Genomic DNA, 21,526 nt, shown 5'->3' with positions numbered 1-21,526 from the left:
AAGGGGGTCCTATGATGGGGAAAGCCCCCCTTCCTTCTTGAGTTGTATCAGACTGTAGCAAGTTCATGAAAATTGGCCGACGCGATTGGCTGGAAGGGGGTCCTATGACGGGTAAAACCCCCTTCCTTCTTGAGTTGTATCAGACTGTAGCAAGTTCATGAAAATTGGCCGACGCGATTGGCTGGAAGGGGGTCCTATGATGGGGAAAGCCCCCCTTCCTTCTTGAGTTGTATCAGACTGTAGCAAGTTCATGAAAATTGGCCGACGCGATTGGCTGGAAGGGGGTCCTATGATGGGGAAAGCCCCCCTTCCTTCTTGAGTTGTATCAGACTGTAGCAAGTTCATGAAAATTGGCCGACGCGATTGGCTGGAAGGGGGTCCTATGATGGGGAAAGCCCCCCTTCCTTCTTGAGTTGTATCAGACTGTAGCAAGTTCATGAAAATTGGCCGACGCGATTGGCTGGAAGGGGGTCCTATGATGGGGAAAGCCCCCCTTCCTTCTTGAGTTGTATCAGACTGTAGCAAGTTCATGAAAATTGGCCGACGCGATTGGCTGGAAGGGGGTCCTATGATGGGGAAAGCCCCCTTCCTTCTTGAGTTGTATCAGACTGTATCAAGTTCATGAAAATTGGCCGACGCGATTGGCTGGAAGGGGGTCCTATGATGGGGAAAGCCCCCCTTCCTTCTTGAGTTGTATCAGACTGTAGCAAGTTCATGAAAATTGGCCGACGCGATTGGCTGGAAGGGGGTCCTATGATGGGGAAAGCCCCCCTTCCTTCTTGAGTTGTATCAGACTGTAGCAAGTTCATGAAAATTGGCCGACGCGATTGGCTGGAAGGGGGTCCTATGATGGGGAAAGCCCCCCTTCCTTCTTGAGTTGTATCAGACTGTAGCAAGTTCATGAAAATTGGCCGACGCGATTGGCTGGAAGGGGGTCCTATGACGGGTAAAACCCCCTTCCTTCTTGAGTTGTATCCGACTATAGCAGTTTCATGAAAACTGGCCGACGCCATTGGCTGGAAGCGGGCCCTTTGACGGGGAAAAGCCGCTTCGTTCTTGAGTTGTATCTGACTGTAGCCCCCCCCCCCGCGCATTTAGCAGCGTTGCCACTTCGGTGTGTGACGCACACCGCGCAGTGGTGTTGCTCATTCCGCGTAAGGGGACACGCTCCCAGTCGGCAGAGTGGTGGACCCGGACCGCTGTTTACACATTGCGGGCGTCGCCGGCGCCCAATGTGTAAACAACGGCCGTGCGGCCTTTTTCCGTTCGCTTGCCTCTCTTTCCACCCACCCCGCCATCCAGCCGGCCTTGTTTGCTTTCAATTTCTTCGGCGCACCGTCCTTTTCTTTGCCTTCTTTCCGGTATTGCGACGCCGCCGATTTTGCCGCCTTTTTTTTGGCTTTGGTACTGTTATGGTTGTCGGGATATTTAGATGTGCTGCTATAGGTACGCGTTAGAGGAAGGATGGGTAAGTAATTTCTGTGCGCCGACCAGAAAGTGAGAACCGCGGCTCCGGTTGTCTGTTCCGCGCCTTTAGACGTTTTTGTTTCTTTTATTAAGGGATTCTATTACAACGGTCCAGGTGATTTCGAGTAGTTTTTGTATACGGGCTGTCATCGACTGTCGTTTCAAATGTACCAGGCCCCAGTCAAGCTGCTGAAACTAAAAAAAAAACATGTCTAATTCAAAACTTCACAGGGGCACCTATATACATTGTGTTTGCAGTGCGATAGCATAGACAGGGTTAAGTGGAGAGACATGGGAGTGGCCTTTGCCCTGCAGTGGGTGTAGTCAGGCTGATGATGATGATGAGCATTAGAAGCTGTTGTGCGTTTACCAGATGTGGTGTCACCTCTCTAAAGGCAATGTATTTTATTCCGAGGACTCACTTTTTCCCGTTTACGCCTGTAATACTGTCGTTGTGTTAATAAAAGGCATATTGTGCCCAGCATAATTTTGTGGGTAAACAATTCTAAATGTTACTACTGACGCCGTGTCTAATGAGGACGGCTGAGACACGGCCGGCGGAGAAATACGTCCCAGTGGCGCGCGTGACTTTCGCCGTAATCGAAACCTCCATTTTTCGCAACGTTCGGCGATCTGTGCCAGCGCGCTCCTGTGCGTCCGGCTCTGTACACCGGAAGCGAGCGGCGGGCGAAGTTCACCGGCCGCTCTCTGTCATCTTCTCCCTATTCCTCCCCCATCCTTCCCTCAACGCTTCCCTAAATTATCGCCGCCCGCGGAACGAAATTAACGGCGGCGGCAGTGCGCACATCCACCATCCCTATAGCATCGCTCGGCGCCATGGCACCACGCCTGGGCGCGATTCGTTTCGACGAGTCGCTGGAGCGAGGCCGGCGAAGAAACTCCCCCTCTTCCCGAGAAAATGGAAGTGGGGGAGAACAGGACTTCTCGGATTTAAATCAGGGATGGAGGGGAAAGTGGGGAAGACTGGAAGGCAGACGCCGAGATTAAAGGGTTGTGGACGCGCAACTGAGGATTCGCACGCACGCGCCAGGGGCAGAGTCCCGTCGTATATTGTAGCGTGTCGGGTGTGTACGTGTGTGCGTGTGGTGTGCGTCTGCGCAGCGTTTTCCCCGGCGTCGAGTTGAGCGGCGTCTCGAGTTTACGCGCCCTATGCGTCTCCGCTTCTCTCCGAGGCTCCCTAATTCCCTCTCGCCCTTGTGCCCGTCTCCCCTTTGGCTCGAGTTTCGCTGTCTCCCCGTCCGATTGCGAGCTGACAGGCCGGCCGCTGTACCGTGGACGTCGGAGATGTGAGGCACTCGCTAATCTCGGAATCTTGGGGATGTGACGGGAAGAGCTGTTCTTTCTTTTTTGTGTGTGGGGGGGGGGGGGTCAACAAAATCGGGGAATGCCGAATAGGGAAAGGGAGTATGAAAGGGCTGGTGGTTTTGTGGAAAGGATGCCCGCGCTTGCTTCATGCGCAGAAAGCGGGGTATACTCCGTTTTTCCTTTTTTTTGCGAGTACTTCTCACTCTGAAGGGCTTGCTTTCGTGACTGTGCTGTAAAAGTTCCGCGGGCACTTTGACGATCTAAAGTGCCCGAGGCGAAAGCCTTTCCAGGCAATTTTGGCTGCTACTGTAACTGGAATTGGCTAGTCATGACTGACTAGTCATGATTGGTTAATGACTAACTAGTCATGACTAACCAGTCACGACTAGTAATGGCTAATCACTCATGACTGGTGAATGACTAGTTAGTCATGCACTTGTCACTAGTAATGACTAGTTACGACTTTCACTTCAGATGTAACCGACGGACGGACAGTGATGGCCGCGAGTATGGACGCTTAAAGGCTTTCGCCTTAATAATGCCCATGAGTTCTTCCCCATTTGTTTCCCACGCATTAGTGTGCGCTCGAAATTAAGCCGGGCAGTTTTTACCAATCAAGAAAGCTCGCGCTTGTTTTCCTACTTGCAGTCGCTAGTGTTCCTGTTTGTCTGACGGCATGCGGCATGGTATCAGGGGTGTTGGGCGCGGGGATGCGCAGTTTTCCTATCTTGTTCGGTCGGAAATTCGCGGCTTGTGGGGAGAGCACTTCGTATTTCCCTATCGCGTCCAGTCGGTCCCTGTGGCGAGCAGCCGACGCATTTCAGCATTGCGGCACCCGCCTATCGGCGGACGCGCTTCCACACGTCTTTCTCTCTCCCTCTTTCCCGATTTGGGGGAGGGGGATGAAGCCTCCCGTATAGGGAGCAACGGGTTCCATGCGAACCCTCTTTCCCGCTTTGGGGGATGAGGCCTCCTCCCGTATAGAGAGCAACGGGTTCCACGCGAACGCGTAGGGACGAAAGGTCGTGTAGGGAAAGACTTGGGGCGATAAGGGAAGAGGGGGAAAGATGTCCGTGTCGGAAGGAATACACAACGAGGGCGAGGCGCCCGCCCTGTGATGTTGCCCAGCGGCCGGCCGGCCGGCGGCAAAGCGCGCCGCGTCCGTTCTCGCGTGAAACGAGATTGGACGTGATATGCGGCTTCGCTATGCGGAGTATGCGGGGGAGCGCGCATTGGACGAGAGTATTACACGGGAGCTTCTTCGTGTGTGCTACGAGCACTGCCTTCCCGGCATGCCTACTTCCCCCCCCCCCCCTACAGCCCCTTCTACAGACACCGTGTCCGCCCTGGCAGCTTGAAAAGGCTGCGAAATGCCGCCCGGTGCGCGCGATCCTATGTGAGGGACTTGCGTTGCGCTAATATAGGCTGGCTCGCCGTGCTCGCGAAGAATGCCTTTGAAGTATTCGCGCCCTGCGGGTCCTTCTTGAAAAACGCACGCTAGCGTCGCCATGTTTGTGGGGTTTCCGCGGAGTGCTTTGGCAGGTTGGGGGATTGGGTTGGACCCGTTTCGTGTCGTCGATTTTTGTTCGCTTGGAACACTGGTCTGTTGGTCATGGTTCATGCTTAAGTGTTGTTAGTGCAGGTACCGTTTCTGTAGAGAAGTAGAAGATTGAAGGTTTGTCCCATATTGTTTTTATTTTCTTCGTCTGCTTGATCTGCGCCGTGTTTTGGCTTTACTAGAGCAGTTGTAGGAAAATCCCGCCACATCTTCAAAAAAAAAGGGCTCCTGGTTTTGTTAATGCCTTTTTTTTTAATTTCCTCTTCCCGCACGGTGGTGAAGATATTGTTAGGAGGACACTGAGGCCAACTCCATCCGATGACTGTTCTCTCTAAAAATTGATCCTTAGGCCCTTTCTGAGTGCGTTAACGTTTGTCCCGCGGGAAAAGAGGCATTTATAGCCGGAGCATCGCACTTCAAAATCGTACCGCCTGTGGATTCAGACTCATGACGTCCTCACCGAAAAGGACGGCCTGCCAACGTTTTGAAATGGACGGCGATGCAGCGTAGACTCTGGGATCCGCACCAAAAAGGAACGGTGTCGATGCTCGTATCTTAGTTGCTCAATCTGCCGGCGATGGCGACACCTGTGTTCCGTTTTTTGCTCTTCTCTACATTACTGCAGCTTCCTTTTCAGTGCGGGTGGTCTCTCTGTGAACATACTTCACCACCGGTACCCTATTGATGTCAGCTAAATCCGGGAAATAGGTTTTGAGGGAAGGAAATGACTCATATATCTCGGTGGACACCTCAACCGCGCTGTAAGGGTAGGAACGAAGATGGAGTGAAAGAAGAAAGCAAGAAAATGGTGCCATAGTGGAGGTCTCCGGAATAATTTCGACCACGTGGGGACCTTTAACGTTCACCGTCATCGCACAGCAACTTCGGCCAACTTGTATTTGGTGTCAAGTGCCCCTTTGAGCATTTAGTTACTTGAACACATGTCAGGGGATCCGGCATGTCATCATAATCATCATCATCAGCCTTACTACACCTACTTCGCGCAGCAGCATAAAGTACAGAGTCGATCACACTCGTCTAGAGCGCTGGAAAGTTGCCGTTCGGGGGGAATGAAGAGAAATTACGAAGCAGGTATTGACTTTTACTAATAATGCTTGCGCTGGAGAGCGGCTGAATAGAGACGTGAACGCACACGTACACCAGCGCCTTACCACTAGCAAAGCAGCTGCGAAAAGATTTCAGTTCATTTTCTCCGCACCACACACCGTACGAGCACTCTAGAGAAGTGTGACCGACTCTGTACCTTTCTTCTTAAACAGGCCTCTTGTTTTGGCGTTTGGCACGTCACTCGTAGGAAGAATGCAGAGGAAAATGTGCAGTGTAGGAGATTAAGTCACTTGATAGGCAAAGCCAGCGTCCTTTTCGTCAAAGAACGGTTGCCGCAGTGCAGGGCACTCGTAGGGAGGCCGGCCTGTGTCCCGACGCTGCGCGCGCTTTCCCTATTTCCCCATCCTCCCGGCATGCGGGCGCGTTTACCGGGAAGAAGCCGAAGAGGAGGAGGAGGTCATCGCGCCTGGCCAGGGCACGGCTTCCAAGCATGCTCGCGCGAACGCTCTTTCTTGTTAGTTCTCGTGTTCTCGTTGTGGACGTGAAGGTGCGTTGTCGCTGTCCTGTACGTGCGGGTCTTGCGCTCGCCTCTCTCCCTCGTGCACGGCGCACGTTAGCTATCTCTCTCTCTCGCTTCTGTGAGCCGCGTACTCGATCTGCGCCGCGTGTTGTCGTCCCTGCGAAAGATGCGGGCGGCAGAGACGGCTCGGGTCCGGCGAGAACGGCGGCAGCGGCGGGGGGTCATCGATTTTCCGCGGGACTCGGGCGCTGCCGCTGCTCGCGGCGGCGTAGAGCGGTCCCCGACCACCGACCCGGGAGCACAGCACGCGGAGAAGGCAGGCGGCGCACGATGCGACGCACGCGCCACTGGTACTACGGTGCTCCCGGAAGCCGAGCGGGGAAGCGTAATTCCCGGGGGAAGTGGAGGGGGGGGGGGGGGGGGGGGTCGTGTCTCTGCGTGCGGAAAAACAAAAAACAAAACGGAGGGGAGGGGGTAAGAACGCGCCTCCGAACATTGCACGGAGCGAGCGCTTGGAGAAGACGGCGGAAATCAGGGAACAGGCCGGAACTTGTCCCTTTATGTCCGCGCGGCCGTGGTTTCAGGGGGGTCTCATGGTGGAGCGGCTTGGACGCTATGTTGCAGGCAGCCGCTGGTCACGTGCTATATGTAGTGAGGGGAAATTGAGGGACGAAGATGAGAATGCCGCCTGAACGTACCGGTTTAGCCCCAGGGCGGCGCTGTCGGCGACTGACATTTTGGTGGCTCGAAAGCAGAGAGGTGACATAAGGCTAGAAGTTTGGGGGGTTAAAAATGTGTTTAAAGCAGATGGCGGATTTATAGATCGATTAATAACACTGTTCAAGAAATTAAAAAAAAACAAAGCCGAGCATGGTGGCAGCTGCCACGACCCCGTTTCAAAGGGGACGCTCCCACCTTCCATGCATCCATCTGTCCATCGATTTTCCTCGTATCAGTCAGGAGCGTTCGGCGAGCTTCTCTCTCGCCGTGAAGGACTTGGGGGCCGGGGCCACATGTATAAACGTTGGCGAAACAGTTTCATCTCTGCCGACCAAGACCAGAAAGTTCTTTCTACTGCGAAATCACGTACTCCTGAAAATAACTGTGAAAAACTAAAAATGGCGTTAAATGGTATAGTATATACTTAGGGGGCGAGAGCTACTCCGGTGCCTTTTGTTTGGCCTTCTTGCAGATATCGAGTGTACAAAAGGGCTTGTTCCCGGTAGGTTAAAAAGCCCAAATTGGCCGCCTCCGTAATCTGCGGTAAGTGTATCTTCTGAGAAGCTTCAACGAAACTTCAGAAACTTCAGCGAAGCTCCAGAAACTTCAGCGAAGCTTCAGAAACTTCAACGTCGGCAGCGACGTTGCCGTTGTGAACGCGTTCCCCCTTGTCCCTCACGGAGGAGGGCGGCGGTGCGGGCGCAGTTGTGTACAAGCGGAAACGGAGGCGCTACCAGCGCCCTGGAATGGGCAGTTATAACGGACTGCGCGTTGGGAGGGGGGGGGGGGGGTTGCTATAGACCCCTCCGCAAACGACTCGGGCTTTCGTCCGATGGGTCGCGGCTTCCCGCTCGACGCGTTGCTGAAATGGAAGTCAGTTTCTTCTCTAGCGGTTTGGTTTCGGTCTGTCTAGCCGGAAGGCGTGGCTTTAAGCGGGCTATAAGAATGAAATGTGTAGTAGTTGCCTGGCCGAACTGTCTGTGGTCCGCCAGGATGGTGGGCGTTTGTGGCGAACTGGTTTCCTTTCACGTCGTGTTTTAGCTTTCCACTGCGTGGACTGAAGAAAAAAAAAATTTCTTCCATGCTACTCCACCGCATCCTTATTTTCCTTAGTGGCTCATTACTCGGTTCAATTGTACTTCTATATAGTTTATTTGCTTGTTTACTTCCGTGTTTTTTTTTTTTGTTTCATCCGTCTCTTAGCGCCTTACCCGGGCGCCGCGTATATCGGGACTGCGTCCACTCTGTTTATACGCGTCCCCGGCAGAGTGGCGCTCATTCTGATTGTTGTAGTTTACTACTTCGCTTTTTCTTTTCTTTCTTTGTGTTTTCATCTTTTTTTTTCTTTTATCGTCTCTCTTTCTCTCTCTTGTTCGCGGCGTACACACGCATTCGCTGGTCGCGCGCTTTGTCGCGACGAGGAGCGAGTTTTGCTTTTCCCGCTCAATTCGCGTACAGCGCTGCTGTGCCCTGCGTTTTTTCTCTACTGTTTTTATTCCCGCGCGCTCCGGACGCCCCGTTTTTACGGCGTTTCGTTCCGCTCGCAGAGCACAGGGCCCAAACTCCGCGCCACTCGTTGAGTGTCGCACCAGCGGGGATGGTTGCTTGCTTGCGCAAGGTCGTTTCACGGCCTACGGGTTAGCTGAATGGCGTTTATGAGTCTCTCTCTCACTCCCTCTGTAGAGCTCCCCCTCGTTTTTGTTATTTCTTTGTTTGTTTTACTCAGTGACGTACATACAGAGAGAGGAGAGATAGGTTTCCGTGGTCGTTGCCCCTCGAGATGTAGAAGGGACTCGTTCATTACGCCCCTCTCACTCGGAACCGAGTCCGCGGCGTTTCGATCCTGTTCGGGCTTCCTGGGAAGGTTGGAAATTGGCTGGCCGGCGCTTGCGGTGTGCTCGTTTGTTTTTTTCTCGCTTTTTCTTTACGCGAGTAGGCAAAAAAGTCCGCGAAAAAAAGTGGTTCAGTAACGAGCCTGCAGTCCGTTAGCTAATGGATCCTTGCACAATCTCGTCCGCCATACGCGCCCCCTCGACCGGCAGTTCGTGTCGCCTCTTTGTCCTTCTGTTGATAAAGGGCGATTCCTGCGAGATAAGAATTCGCCGGGTGGCGTTTGAATTCGGGTCGCTATTCGCTCCAGCCATTTCAACACCGACGACTCTCGCATAGCGGGGGTTAAAGCGCCAAAAAAAGAAAGCAAGGGTGGGAGGGCGAGTGAAAGGGTAAGGAGAGATGGTGAACTTTTGGTTTCGTTTTCAGCAGCCTTCGTGTCAAAGCTCTGCCCTCGTTCTACTGCGCGCTGCTGAAAACAGTGCAATACCAACTAGCCCGACAGCTTCTCCTGTACTTTCGGTTTTCTTTCCGCCGAAAGTATTGGTCAAGCCGTCGGGCTAGTTAGTGTTGCATCGTTTTCAGCAGCGCGTAGCGGTGGCACACTGGAACCCATGCAACGAAACGAAACGTAATAATTAAGCGTTGGCTGTCGTGGTTGTCGGCATGCAGCATTTGTGGAAAGGAAAGGAAATCGTTTTCGATTTATTTTATTTATTGTGTTACTATTACCTCACTTGGTAGGCGTGAATCTTCAGAGAAACGTTCCGTAAAGAAAACTGCTTGTGGAGCGCGTGCTTCTTATGACGTGCAGTGCACAACGCGAACTTTTAACGTCCGCAGAATAACAGAGGCGTTGTGACCCATATTCAAATAAGTATGGCACTGACTCTGCGAGGAGCCAGCGTCACCGTTTCCCTGCGTTCCTCCTTTTTTCTTTTTTTTTTTCCAGCGCAGTACTCCCCTTTCGTCGTTTTGTCTTTCTTTCCGCGTCCTGAAATGGGAAGTGGTGACTTCGGCACCACGCGCGCACGCGGCCTCTCCGCAGGCGGAAACGGCCCGGAAGTAACTTCCGGTACCTGTTTTCACCCCGTTCAACAGCCTAGCTTATGCGTTTTTTTTTTTTTTGCCACGTGCCATTCGGGCTCCCGTGTTGTCGTGTTCTCTTGTTATTTGCCACTTGCTTTGTTTACCTGCACCTATAAAACCACCGCGGTGTTTGAAGCGCTTATTACATCCAGCTCTCCGCCGCGGATAGTGTGGCGCATTAGCGAACTATTCTCCACAGAACCAAGTGAAGTTTTGGTTTGGGAAAGCCGATGTCGCGAGTGACTTCTGTTGTCACAGCAGGTGAAATAGTTCCGTAGACGATGCATTCCATGAAAGGAGTTTGAGAGAAATGTTGTTCCTGTCCTGCGTACGACTGAATTTCATCCCGTGTTTTGAAGCTTCGGTTTCTTTCTGTTATAAGATGCACTCGCTGGCACCGGTTAACATCTGCTGTCTCTCACAGCTCATGTCCATCGTTATTTCTGGCATTGGTTAGTTAGTTTTACCTCCTAGGGCTTCATGTGCTGTTGATTTTCAAGCAAACATCGCATATATATGACGCTAGTCTGCCGGAAAGCGAGCTGCAGTTGGTTTGGTTTGACTGGCGAGCTATCGCAGAGGAATCAGCTACTTTTCTTTTTTTTATTCGAGGTGTTTGCCATTAGGCATAATGTAAATAGATGAAGTGCGGAAACGTACTCCAAGCACGGACCGTTTTTGGTACTTTCATTTCGCCCTTTCATTGTACCTCTTTACCCTGCAGATTTTAGTTTCGGCACCCAATCTATCGTGACACGAAGTGGGTGGAATAGACATATGGTGCGTGTCCAAATGAAGTCGTGCTTATCATCACTGTTTCCTTCCTTTCTGTCATCTTTGGCACAAATTATGTCACCTGGGCTGAGCGGCAAAATGGTGACACCAAAAACGGTCCCTGATGTTCCCTACGAAAAGTGTCTCTACTAGTACTCCGAATCTGTTCCCTAAACATGTCTCGAACCTATTCCACTCTTACGAAGAGGGCACAAAATAACCTTTCTGAACTCTCTGCTACGGTTTGGGTCTAAAATTTTGGGTATCATTAAATGCCTCGTGAATGCCGTCCGCCTCGTGGAGAGCCGTCCGCGTTACGATTCACCGCCCGCGTCATGATATATGCCGTCCGCGTCATGATATGCCGCCCGCGTCGATGTTTCTCTTGGCTGATATATGGTTAGGCATTCTAATTCGCGATACGACCGCCTGCAGATCCGTATGCAGATCTGCATATACAGATGTGTATACGGGATATACAGATCCGCCACACGCTCCCCTCGTGCTTCGCTGTTTCTGAACTACGGAAGAAAACCACCGCGCCTGATTAGCTTGGGCTGATTAGCCTGATTAGACTTGGGCAGTATCCACGACTGAGTCTCCGCCGGCCACTGCGCGATCGTCTCACGAAGCGATGCCCCAGACGCGTTGGGTTTGGGGCCTGAATGCGTCGCACAGAGCACCCGCCCTCTCGCCTTGGATCGTTCCTCAGAAAAGGCTAATGAGCTTGCTTTTGTGTCTAACCTTGTATAACCTTAGACATTGTCTAACCGCGGACATTCATGTTGAAGACATAGATAAGACATCATCTACTGTCATCCTTGGCACTTACGCAGTAGCCGCAAGAGCAGTGAAAATGTGGTTCTTAGTAACTCCTGACTGCGCCTTCAATGCAGTTTGGGCAGCAAAAGAGCTATGATCAAACATTCGAAGCCAGCTCGAAGACATTCAGAAATAGAAACCTAGTATTGACTCCGTCTTCAAGTTTATTCAATACATTTAGCACGTGAAAACAACTATACAACACTGTTGGGACCGTATGCAGTACTAGCAGGACATCATGGAATTTTGGAAAGTGATAGGCCCTATCCTGACCATAAGGGCGTACTAGCGAAATTGAACACTTGCGTAGCATCCTCAATTCGGATGTGGTAGTGCGATTGGCTTCGTGCCTCGCTCAGCTTGACCCCACTGGTCCCAAATTTCGAGGCGGGGTGCTCTGTGCTCGCTCAGCGCCTCCGGGGGAGGTTAACTCCGCCAACGGAACGCTCGGGACCTGCTCCATGTCGCGTCCCGGGTTGTGTGCGCCTGCGCAGCAGCGGCCTCTCCCGAGGCCGGCCGCGCTGCCGCCTGCAGTCGAGCCTGCGCCGGGGCGACCGGAGCAGCCACCAGCAGCAGCCGCACCAGCAGGCTCCCGGCGACCAGCAGCAGCGGCTGCTCCGCCAGCTGCTCGAGACCCAGCGGCGCCAGGTGCTCCTGCACAGCCTGGCCTGGCTCAGCCGCGCCGCGCTGGCACCCATGACGCGCGCCGGAACGGGAAACGGCGCTGCCGAGGGCGCTGGCGGCGCCACAGCGGCGACGGGGGGCGTGGCCAACGGCGGAGTGGCGGCGGCCACGACGGCGAGCAGCCGCCGCCGCCTGGGCAAGCGGCTGCGCGCCAAGGCCGCCCAGTTGGCCAGGGAGACGCTGGGCAGGCAGCTGCTGCAGGGACTGGTGGCACGCAGCCTGCTCAAAGGGGCCCGAGCGCGCACTGCGGCCCTGAACGGCGCGCCCCTGCCCTGGCTCGCGCTGCTGGTAATGCATCACTGCCCCTGAACCTAGTAGTCGATGGCTTTATTAGTATTGGTACTTCATCTCACGAGTGTTATAGGCGAAGCGGGCGGAGTGGGTGAGGGAACAAGCGAGGGTTAATGATATCCTAGTCGAAACCAAGAGGAAGAAATGGGCTTGGGCAGGGCATGTAATGCGAAGGCAAGATAACCGCTGGTCCTTACGGGTAACGGAGTGGATTCCAAGAGAAGGCAAGCGTAGCAGGGGACGGCAGAAAGTTAGGTGGACGGATGAGATTAAGAAGTTTGCGGGGATGCAGTGGCCGCAACTGGCGAAGGACAGGGTTAATTGGAGAGCCATGGGAGAGGCCTTTGCCCTGCAGTGGGTGTGGTCAGGCTGATGATGATGATGATGATATGCGAAGCTCTAAATGGAGTTGGCACTAAAATTGGTGTCTAGCTGTAGAATCCGAATTATTCGGGATGGCTGTAGCAGGGATAGTATTGCATACCGTAGTTACGCCTGGGGTTTCTCGATTCAGTTGCTCAGTGGTTGCGTCGTTTTGCTGCTCTAATGCTGAAGTCGCGGTTTCGGTGTTTGCATACATAGCAGCGGGAATCTGTTGGCAGTCAGCTGCTAAGACTTCGCTGATGAGGTGATGAATGTACGCAGGTTTGTCCAGGTCGAGCCCTGCAGTACCCGCGCACCTCGCAACCTTAGGTGTAGTTCTGTCCCATGCTGTCCCTTGCTGAGCTTAGTAGCTGGGCCTCGGTGACCCGTTGAGAAATTGCGTTGAGGAATTGTGACGGCGAAGGTGGTCTTTGCTAAAGCGAGTACGTCGCACACTCGTGCGAGGTCTTGTTAAGGTTTATAGGTTTTCCTGTCTTCAGGGGGATGGGTGGGAGGAGCGGGTTGGAGGCAGTGTACGCCTCTTCAGGGAGAGTTCCTGTCCAGTGAAGTGACAGACAATGAGCGTTCAAAGAACAAGCATGTGTGATGGCAGCGTCGGATGTGAGGAGACCTTCTTTCAGATAGCGCGCCTTTCTGGCAGCCTTCACGGCCTTCTCAAGTCTTCCCGTTCCCAGCGAAGAACTCGGAACGTCTGAATAGAGCGCTCTCGTCTTGTTGTCCGTCGAGGCGGTCGCGCGAGTACATCCGACGACGCGATATAAACAGCTCGCGTGATCCGTCACAGAAAACTCTTGGCGCTTATGACGCCCGCGCTGCGCGCCTCAGGGGCATTGTAGTTGGCAGTTTCGTCACGGGGGTGGTTTGGCTCTATTCTTATCCATCTTGGCAGCCCATGCGCTGGGGGCTAGCCTTCATTCCGTGAGAGCGGAAAGTAAGAGAGTGCCAAACGGCGCGAAGGTGTTCTCCGCCTTGTCTCCTTCCGAGTGGGCAGGTCTTGTACGCGCACGGGCCAGTCCTGGACTGGCTGTAACGAGCCTCGTGATTGTCCTCAGAGAGGCGGCGGCCACTTAGTGACGAAGACGAATTGCGGGGCGCGGCCTGGACTACGCTCGCGGAGACTATTATCGCCGCTGTAGGGAGAACGGGGGTGGGGTGTCGGGAAACAACGCACACTGGTCTGTGTCTGTGATCCGGTTCATTAAGAGGCGCCGCTTCTTCGTCTCCCCTTTTTGTCCTGACAAATGGACACGGAGGAGTCGGTCGGTCGGTCGTTGACGGGGCTGGGGGACCGTTGTACTCCCTGATTGGGTCCGGTGCTGGTTCGGGAAGGCTGAATTGTTTTGTGGCTTGGGGCGTTCATTGGTGTCCCCTTGAGCGATCGTAGTTAGAGCTAGTTTGGCGAAGCATTGACTATAGCTTACAACGCAAGCACGCGATCAAGGACGGCTGGCGCGATGGGCGTCATTATGTAGTGCTAGCACACGGTTTTCGAGTGAGTCAGGGGCCCCCATCAAAGCGAGCGATCCCTCTCGGAAGATGGCGTCGTTTGCCGGCGCTTTTCGAGCGGCGGGAATCTTTTGAGGCGAAAGTCTTGAACGTCCCATCGTTGTCCGTCCGTCCATCCGTGCGCGAAAACTGTCGCGCTATAGCTGCCAATCATCCTGGTGACGTCATCATGTTGTAATTCGCCGAAAGCAAAAGTCATTGAATTCATGGGGGCAATAATGGAGTAATTACTCATTTACATCCACCCGAGCGCAGCCATACGGCTACAAAGGAAAGCTCTAATGAGTAATTACTCCCTTATTACAAATCTACTCCACATTGGGGGATTCCCCTAAACATTTGGTCAATTCATAGGGGCATAGTATGTCTTAACCATCAGTTAGAAACTAGTCATTATTTCGTAATTATCATTACCTAGCACTTGGACAGTAATTATTTATTGATCAGTAATCAGTTATTAAGCTGTAATTAGTCATCATCAACAGAGGCAGTCAAATCGGCGCGAAAAGGCTTCCACCTCGCGCAATTTGGAGCATCAAAGTGCCTCCCTAATTTTTACTGGTAAATGCGTCTTCCGTCTCCTCGAAACTCTGGATGCCATCCAAGTTGCTGTTTTAGTTTTTACGCGACAAAGCTGGCGTCATTTGAAGCTTGGCTTATTGTGATGATGAATGTTTGTCTGGGCTGGTTTAATTCACAATTATTTTAGCTCGTAAGACGGGTGCACTCCGTTGTGCAAGGAACTGTCGGCGCTTGCAAATTGACAAACTCTGTGGGTAGGATGTGGCTCGTAGTTTACGGTCGGCAAAGAATGTCTCCGCTTGTGACGCAAACTTTCGTAAAACTTGGCTGGAAGAATGGAATGCAGACGCTCTGGCGCCCTGGGGACGTGGCGGGCTTTGTGTCCCTTGGCAGCGACTGCAAAGTTCTTGCAAATGCTTAATGGGCTACGCTGCCTGCATCGCAGTAAGAAGCCTAAGTTTAATATTAGTGGCCCGTAATTACGGCGCTCCAAAGGCGGCTAAACTCACGTCGCGGACTTGAAGAAAAATCGTTCTCTGCGGCGACGCTTTCCACTCTGAGGCGTTACCTGGCCGTCCCGGCAAGTCTCCGGCATGTTCTGAGTTTTCAGGCACCTAACGTGTCACTTCTTCCGGCGGACGTCGCGAAAAATTGCGTGTCCACCGCTACCACAGCCGCATTCTTCGTCTACGCAAATTTTGTGCGACACTTTGTAAAGGCTCGGATGGAAACTCCTGGTAAAGTCACTCCTCCCACTCACAGCTCTGCCGCGGTTCTTCTCGTGTCCCCAGTTTCTCAAAAGCTCCGCTCGTTGACGCGCCGACAATCCGCGTGTTGTTTCGCGAATTAAGCGATGCCTAAGAAACCGAGGGTGCCTCTTTGTTTCGCTTCTCATCAATCCACCCTGGCGTCCCCCCGTTTCTCTCTCTCTCATCCCCACCTCCCGCGGCTTTACCTGTGTCGCCGTGCGTCGTTTTGTACGGCAGCTTGTACTACCCGAGTGTATACGGTGTGCGGTCGTATAGGCCGAGCAGTGAAACGTCGGGGACTCTGTGCGCTGTCGGCATCGCCAACTTTTCGGAGTGGGTTGGGAGTAAGGGTAGGGAGGGGGGGGGGGGGGGGTATGGCAAAAGAGGCGGCGACGTTATACACTATACCTGCCGGCGGCCCGGTCGTTTGTCAAGTGTCCTGTCCCGACGCCGTGCCGGGGTGGAAGGGAGGAAGGGCGGAGAAGCCCTCGGTGAAGCGCCGGCGCGTGGAAGAACCCTTTGTTTCCGCCTGTCCCGTCCTTTGTGTGCGCTCGCCGAGGCCGAAACACCCGCCGTCAGCGAGGCTTTGGGTTCGCCCGAGCGTGCTTGTTTTGCGTTTCGTCCTTATACTGTCGCTTTCTTTTGTTGTTTTGTTTCCCCTGAGCTCCGCCCGCTGTGCTCGCGCGAGAACTGCGGGAGGCTAACATTTTGCGGAGGCGACTCCCCCCGAAGCAGGTCGTGCTGCGGCTGTGTGAAGCGAAGTGTACAGGGCGCGCCGTGTTCTCTGAGACTTGTAGCCCGGCTTAGTTTCGGGCCGTGAGTTTGGCGACGGTGCGCTCGTCGGAGCCCCGATGAGAGAGGGTGGGTTGTTTCCCTTGCATTCATGTTATTTTTTCCCCTTCGTTGTCGCCGAACCGTGAAATGCTCGGGTCTGTGGCGCTAGCTGCGTTGGTGGGTGGTTGGCAAACAGCTGAAGTATGGTTGCGGACCCACCTGCTTGGCTTTTGCGAACTCGGGAAGGACCGAACTCGTTTCAAGTGGCACACAGGAGGGAAGCCCATGGAGCAGTACTGCGTCGGTTTGGTCACGTGATGAATAGAAATGAGAAAATATGGCGGAAAAGGGATGTTAAAGGCGGGCAGGAAAGGGAAAGGACACGTGAGCGACCAAAGGGGATGGGAGAGGGATGTTTGGGTTAGATCGTAAGGGAAGGTTCGGAGGAAGTCCATGGGCCCTTGCTCCTAGACCCTAGCCTTGTCCCAACACCCTAATCTTGCCCCAAGACCATAATCTTGCTCCAAGACCATAATCTTGCTCCAAGACCCTAACCTTGCCCCAAGACCATAATCTTGCTCCAAGACCTTAATCTTGCTCCAAGACCTTAATCTTGCTCCAAGACCATAATCTTGCTCCAAGACCATAATCTTGCTCCAAGACCATAATCTTGCTCCAAGACCATAATCTTGCTCCAAGACCATAATCTTGCTCCATTGACCCTAATCTTGCTCCATTGATCCCACTCTTGCTCCATTGACGCTAACCTTGCTCCATTGACGCTAACCTTGCTCCATTGACGCTAACCTTGCTCCATTGACCCTAACCGTGCTCCATTGACGCTAACCTTGCTCCATTGACCCTAACCGTGCTCCATTGACGCTAACCTTGCTTCATTGACGCTAACCTTGCTCCATTGACGCTAACCTTGCTCCATTGACCCTAACCTTGCTCCATTGACGCTAACCTTGCTCCATTGACCCTAACCGTGCTCCATTGACCCTAACCTTACTCTAAGACCCACCTCTCGCCCCATGGCTTGGATCTTGCTTCACGGCCCAAAGTCCTTCGTTTTTTGGGCGTCCTTCCCTTATGAAAGCGGTCTATAGAGTGTCTATAGACTTTTTATGGACTTCATTGCCTTCCTATAAATACGTTTTCTTGTCAGTTCATAGTCTAAACACAATCTATAGAAAGAAGCCTACTAAATGTGTATGTCCATAAATTATAAAGTGTCTATAGACTGTCTGTAGGGTTTGAATTGCCTGTAGATTAGTGTGTAGAATTTGACTATAGAAAGTCTTTAGACTTTATAGGCAAAGTGTATAGACAGCAAAAAATTTTTTCAAGGGGTGCGTTTACCACCTCAGCGTCTGGCGCAACTGCAGGTCCCTGGCATTTTCATGTCCCCATACGGTCGTCAAAACTGATTGTACAGCTGGCCTGTGCATTCCCCTGTCCTCGCACACAGCGGGTCGTTTACCTTTCCCCTCTGCTGCAGCTGCCGTGTTGCCATTTGCGCCAGCGGTTTCCGTCTTGGCGCGGCGAACTAGCCACAGTCTTTCCACCGGCGCATTTCGTTCTGCCCTTTTCTCCGACACGATGACCGCGCGGACATCCGCTATCGCGCATGCGCGCTCGCCGTGGGGAGCACAGAAGGCTCCGAGCATCTTCCTCGCGAAAGCGAAGCGGGTGAAATGCGGGAAGGGTATGGCGAGAGGCCGGGTGGGCCGAAGCATTACGCTTGTCCCGGAAACGGCGCTTCTTCCCCTCATCCCTGAGGTCCGATTCCTTTCTTTCCCCTCTCTCGCGCGGCCGCCGGGCGCGTTTGCATGGGCGCGCATTAAATTTCACGCCCAGCACTCGTAGTGAGAGGGAAAGGGGGTGCGGTTCGGTGCGCTACCGTTTCCGCTTTTCCCCTTGTATTGCACCTTTTCCTTACTTCTTTATTCTATCTATTTTCTCTTCCTTTTCCACCGTCCCTACGTCTTCGTCGTCCTCTTAAACTCCCTTAAAACCACTTCCCTGTTTTCCTGGGCCGGGGCCGCTCTTCCCCTCTCACCCCGGCTCTTTGGGGCCCCCGCGAGACGCTTTTAATCGAGTTTGCGTGTCGCGCGTTGGTGGTGGCGAGTTTCGCACGTGCACAGCACATCGTCTCTCTCTCTCTCTCTCTCTCCCTCCTTATTTGTCTACAACCACTGTCTCCCTCGAACCCCATTTCGTCTTCCCCAGTTCCCCACTGCGTGTGCCCTCGTGACTGCCTTTCCTTCCCCATTTTCTGAGTACTGGGGCTTAAAAAGAGGGGAGGGGAGGGGGGGGAGAGTCTTCGGCGAACTACGGTGGTCATGCGTGGTTTTTAGCTTTCGAGCAGCCTTTGCGGAGCCGTGAATTTCAGTGTCAGTCCGCAGGTTTAGGTGTCGTCCTCGGAGTTGTTGCAACGGAGGAGCAGGGAATCCTTGTGTGTCAGCACAAATTGAACTTCTCCGGTCATTTCATGTCGTCGGCCAGCTGGTCTCACTAGTGGTCTGGTCTGAACCAAGCGCTCTACGTAGGCGTCGTGGGTGTGGGATGTCGGTAATTACTTCCAAACTCCACATCAGCGTAGGCGTAAAAATATGGCATATTATTTTGGGCGCTATTTGGCCATCAGTCGTCTGGCGCCATAATCCCCCCCATCCCTTCAAATTTGTTCATTTAGTAATGAAGACAGATTGAAGTGCTACGAGGAACTGAACGGGAAATTGCTTTATGTTCGCTACGGGAGCAGGCCGTTGGTCTCCATTTTTCGCTTGAGCCAATTTCTGTGACGTGATATCGCATGAGGATCTATGTTATCCTATCGCCCCTCGGAAGGGTTGTCCCGAGCGCGAAGTGTATAGAAATGCGTGTTTATTATCATATTAAAAAAAAAAAATTCGCATCGTTCCCCCTTCCCCATGCCGGCATCGGCGTCAGCTTCTGGGTCCTCTTGGCCCTTGGGTCGATTCTGTGGGTGCTGTTTATGTGCTACACTTCTGGTTTATAGGCGCGGCCAATTGCGTGCGGTGCGACGAGTCCGCTGAATCCTCTTAAAACGAGAACGCGTGGACATTAGGGTGTCCTAGTGTAGGTAGGGTGCGTTTGTGGCATACGTTTTCAATTTGTGATACATCTCCAAGGACCACTTCGGCATACGGCTGCTGCCGTCGTGATTGTAAGTTGGTACCGCTGTGGTCATGCCGAAAACAGATGACTGGTGGACCCGTAGGATAAGAAGAGGGTTGTAAGAGAAGGTCAACGTAGCAGAGCGCGGCAGCAAATCGGGTTGGGATATGGGATCAGGAAGAGTTTGTGTATGGGGAGGGGAGGTCGGAGGTGATTCATGGCTGGGTTATTTGGAGATACCATGGAGGATGTATTTTCTCCATAGTTGACCTAAGTGGATTGATGATGCTTATCGAAGATTACTGCAATGGCCGCGCCGTGGAGGCTCAGTGGTTACAGCGCTCGGCTGCTGACCCGAAAGACGAGGGTTCAATCGTGTGGCCGCGGCGGTCGAATTTCGACTGAGGCGAAATTCTAAAGGCCCGTGCACTGTGCGATGTCAGTGCACGTTAAAGAACCTCACGTGGTCGAAATTTCCGGAACCCTTCATCACGGCGTCCCTATAGCCTGAATCGCTTTGGGACAATAAATCCCCAGTAAACCAAGCCTAAGCCATTACTGCAATGAGCGATTGAGCCGTCAAAACAGGGACACGCTCCCGTGCCGAGGTCCACACTTTTGCACTACCTTTGGGAATGTCCTTCCCCAAAGGCAGTACCCCCCATCCCCAATCCCACTCATTCTTCCTGGGAGGATGCTTTACGGACCGCTCAGCCCGCCGGCCAGAAATGGCTGGTGGATCGGGCTTTACGTGAAGCACAGTCCCGTGGACTCCGGGACCAGTAGGGGACCACCCTGGGAGGTTGTTTTTTTGTCTAATAAAAGTTGTTTCCATCCATCCGAGAGGGAAACTGAGTGAACCAGTGAACTCCTCACCGAGGCGAGGTTATTGCGCACAGCTATTGATAACTCCGGCTACGTGAGGTTTTCGTCCGGCTATCGACAGCAACACCCCCCCCCCCCCTCTCCCGCTGGCCGGTGTCAAATGGCTTCGCGTCCCTCTTACCGCGAGTGGTGGTTGCACAGCGCACGTTGCGAAGAAGGAACGCTGGTGGCGAGCCGGGAAGGATCCCCACAGGCCTCCTTCTCCTCCGGTCTGCCGCCATCGTGACGTTGAAAAAGAGGGGCTCCGCATTCAGCCGGACGCGGCCGGTCCATTTCCGTCGGGACACGCGAGTTGGCCTCTTTTCTTCGGCAAGATCTATAGGGTCGATCTGGGCGCGTCGCCTGGTTCTCCACACTTTGCGCGCCGCCCTCTCTCGTTTTGATCTCGCTCTTGCCGCTTTATTTCCTCTCCGTTTTCGTCCCTATTTTTTCCTTTTTGTTTTGGGGGGGGTCCGGTTATTTTCCCCATTCATGGCGGAGCCGCCGCAGTCGGTGGATCGAAAGCAGGCGTTGAAGAACTTGGCTCTAGCCCCCCCCCCCCCCCCCCCCCCCCCCCACCCCCCCCCGCCCCCAGCTTCGACCGCGCGCTCGGCTGTTGGCCGGTCGCGCTCGGCTTCCTCCGAAGCTGTCCCCGGTAGGCGCAAATTGGCCGCCGATGGAACCGCCGGAATGGACTTTCGTGGTTAAATGCTGCGCGCGGGGAAAGAAAAGCGCGCCTGGGGGTTTCTTGTTTGTTTTTTTTCGCGTTTTTGTTTACTTTGGACAGTCTTTTAAGCGCGCGTGGAGGCGAGCATGAGTAGCGGAGGACTCTGGATAATTGGTTGCAGGTTTTCCTTAACCTTGTTATTGGCGCATATTCAGTGGAATGAGTTGCTGAACGTTTTATTTTCTTTGTTTTTTAGAGGTGTTACGACGCCGCTCTTTAGAACTGTACGGAAGCTGTTGTAGTAGTGTGTCATTTATTTATTTTACCTGGGTTCACGTTACAAGCGTAATTAATAACTGAGCGTCAGCTGTTGATCAGCTTAAGCCTGTAAATCCATCGCTCATTCACGGTTTCCTCAAGTTGACGCTTTGGGCAAACGCGTGCTTCATCTATGCAAATCAGCCCTTTCTGGACACCATGTTTGTACTCCTTTCGGTTTAGAGTGTAAAACGACGTTGCATTTCATGTCCGCGCACGCTTGTGAGATATCTCGCTTTTGCAGCCTTGGTGTTGATTCTTTAAAGGGCAGCTGCAGCACTTTTCTGAGAATTGCGGGATATTCAAGGATTCAAATCTATATAGGCTGCAGGTAAAGCATGGCAAGTGTTTTTGCTCTAGCATTTAAAATAGTAACGTTATCGACGATTGAATTTTGCGCTTCTCCTCAATGCACCGGAGGAGTGCAGGAAAATTCAGCGTGACGTCAC

General features: G+C 53.2%; 1 protein-coding gene across 19 annotated transcripts in view; it reads left to right on the top strand.

The window, feature by feature from the left end:
- Positions 1 to 21,526, top strand: part of LOC149328933 (CUGBP Elav-like family member 2) — a 572,935-nt gene that overhangs the window by 348,639 nt on the left and 202,770 nt on the right. For 12 of the 19 annotated variants that reach the window (XM_089559954.1, XM_089559958.1, XM_089559951.1 and 9 more), the window contains exon 2: positions 11,669 to 12,146. The exons of 6 other annotated variants lie outside the window; for them this stretch is intronic. In XM_089559954.1, the coding sequence (XP_089416080.1) occupies positions 11,669 to 12,146 (478 nt within the window). The remainder of the gene's footprint in view (positions 1 to 11,668; positions 12,147 to 21,526) is intronic. One more of the 19 variants, XM_089559952.1, reaches the window with a different exon arrangement.

Source organism: Amblyomma mixtum, chromosome 9 (assembly GCF_055824585.1).
Source record: "Amblyomma mixtum isolate Tamu chromosome 9, ASM5582458v1, whole genome shotgun sequence".
In the NCBI taxonomy this organism is placed as follows: domain Eukaryota; kingdom Metazoa; phylum Arthropoda; class Arachnida; order Ixodida; family Ixodidae; genus Amblyomma; species Amblyomma mixtum.
The sequence above is the reverse complement of the archived record's forward strand: the minus strand, read 5'-3'. Positions and strand labels throughout refer to the sequence as shown.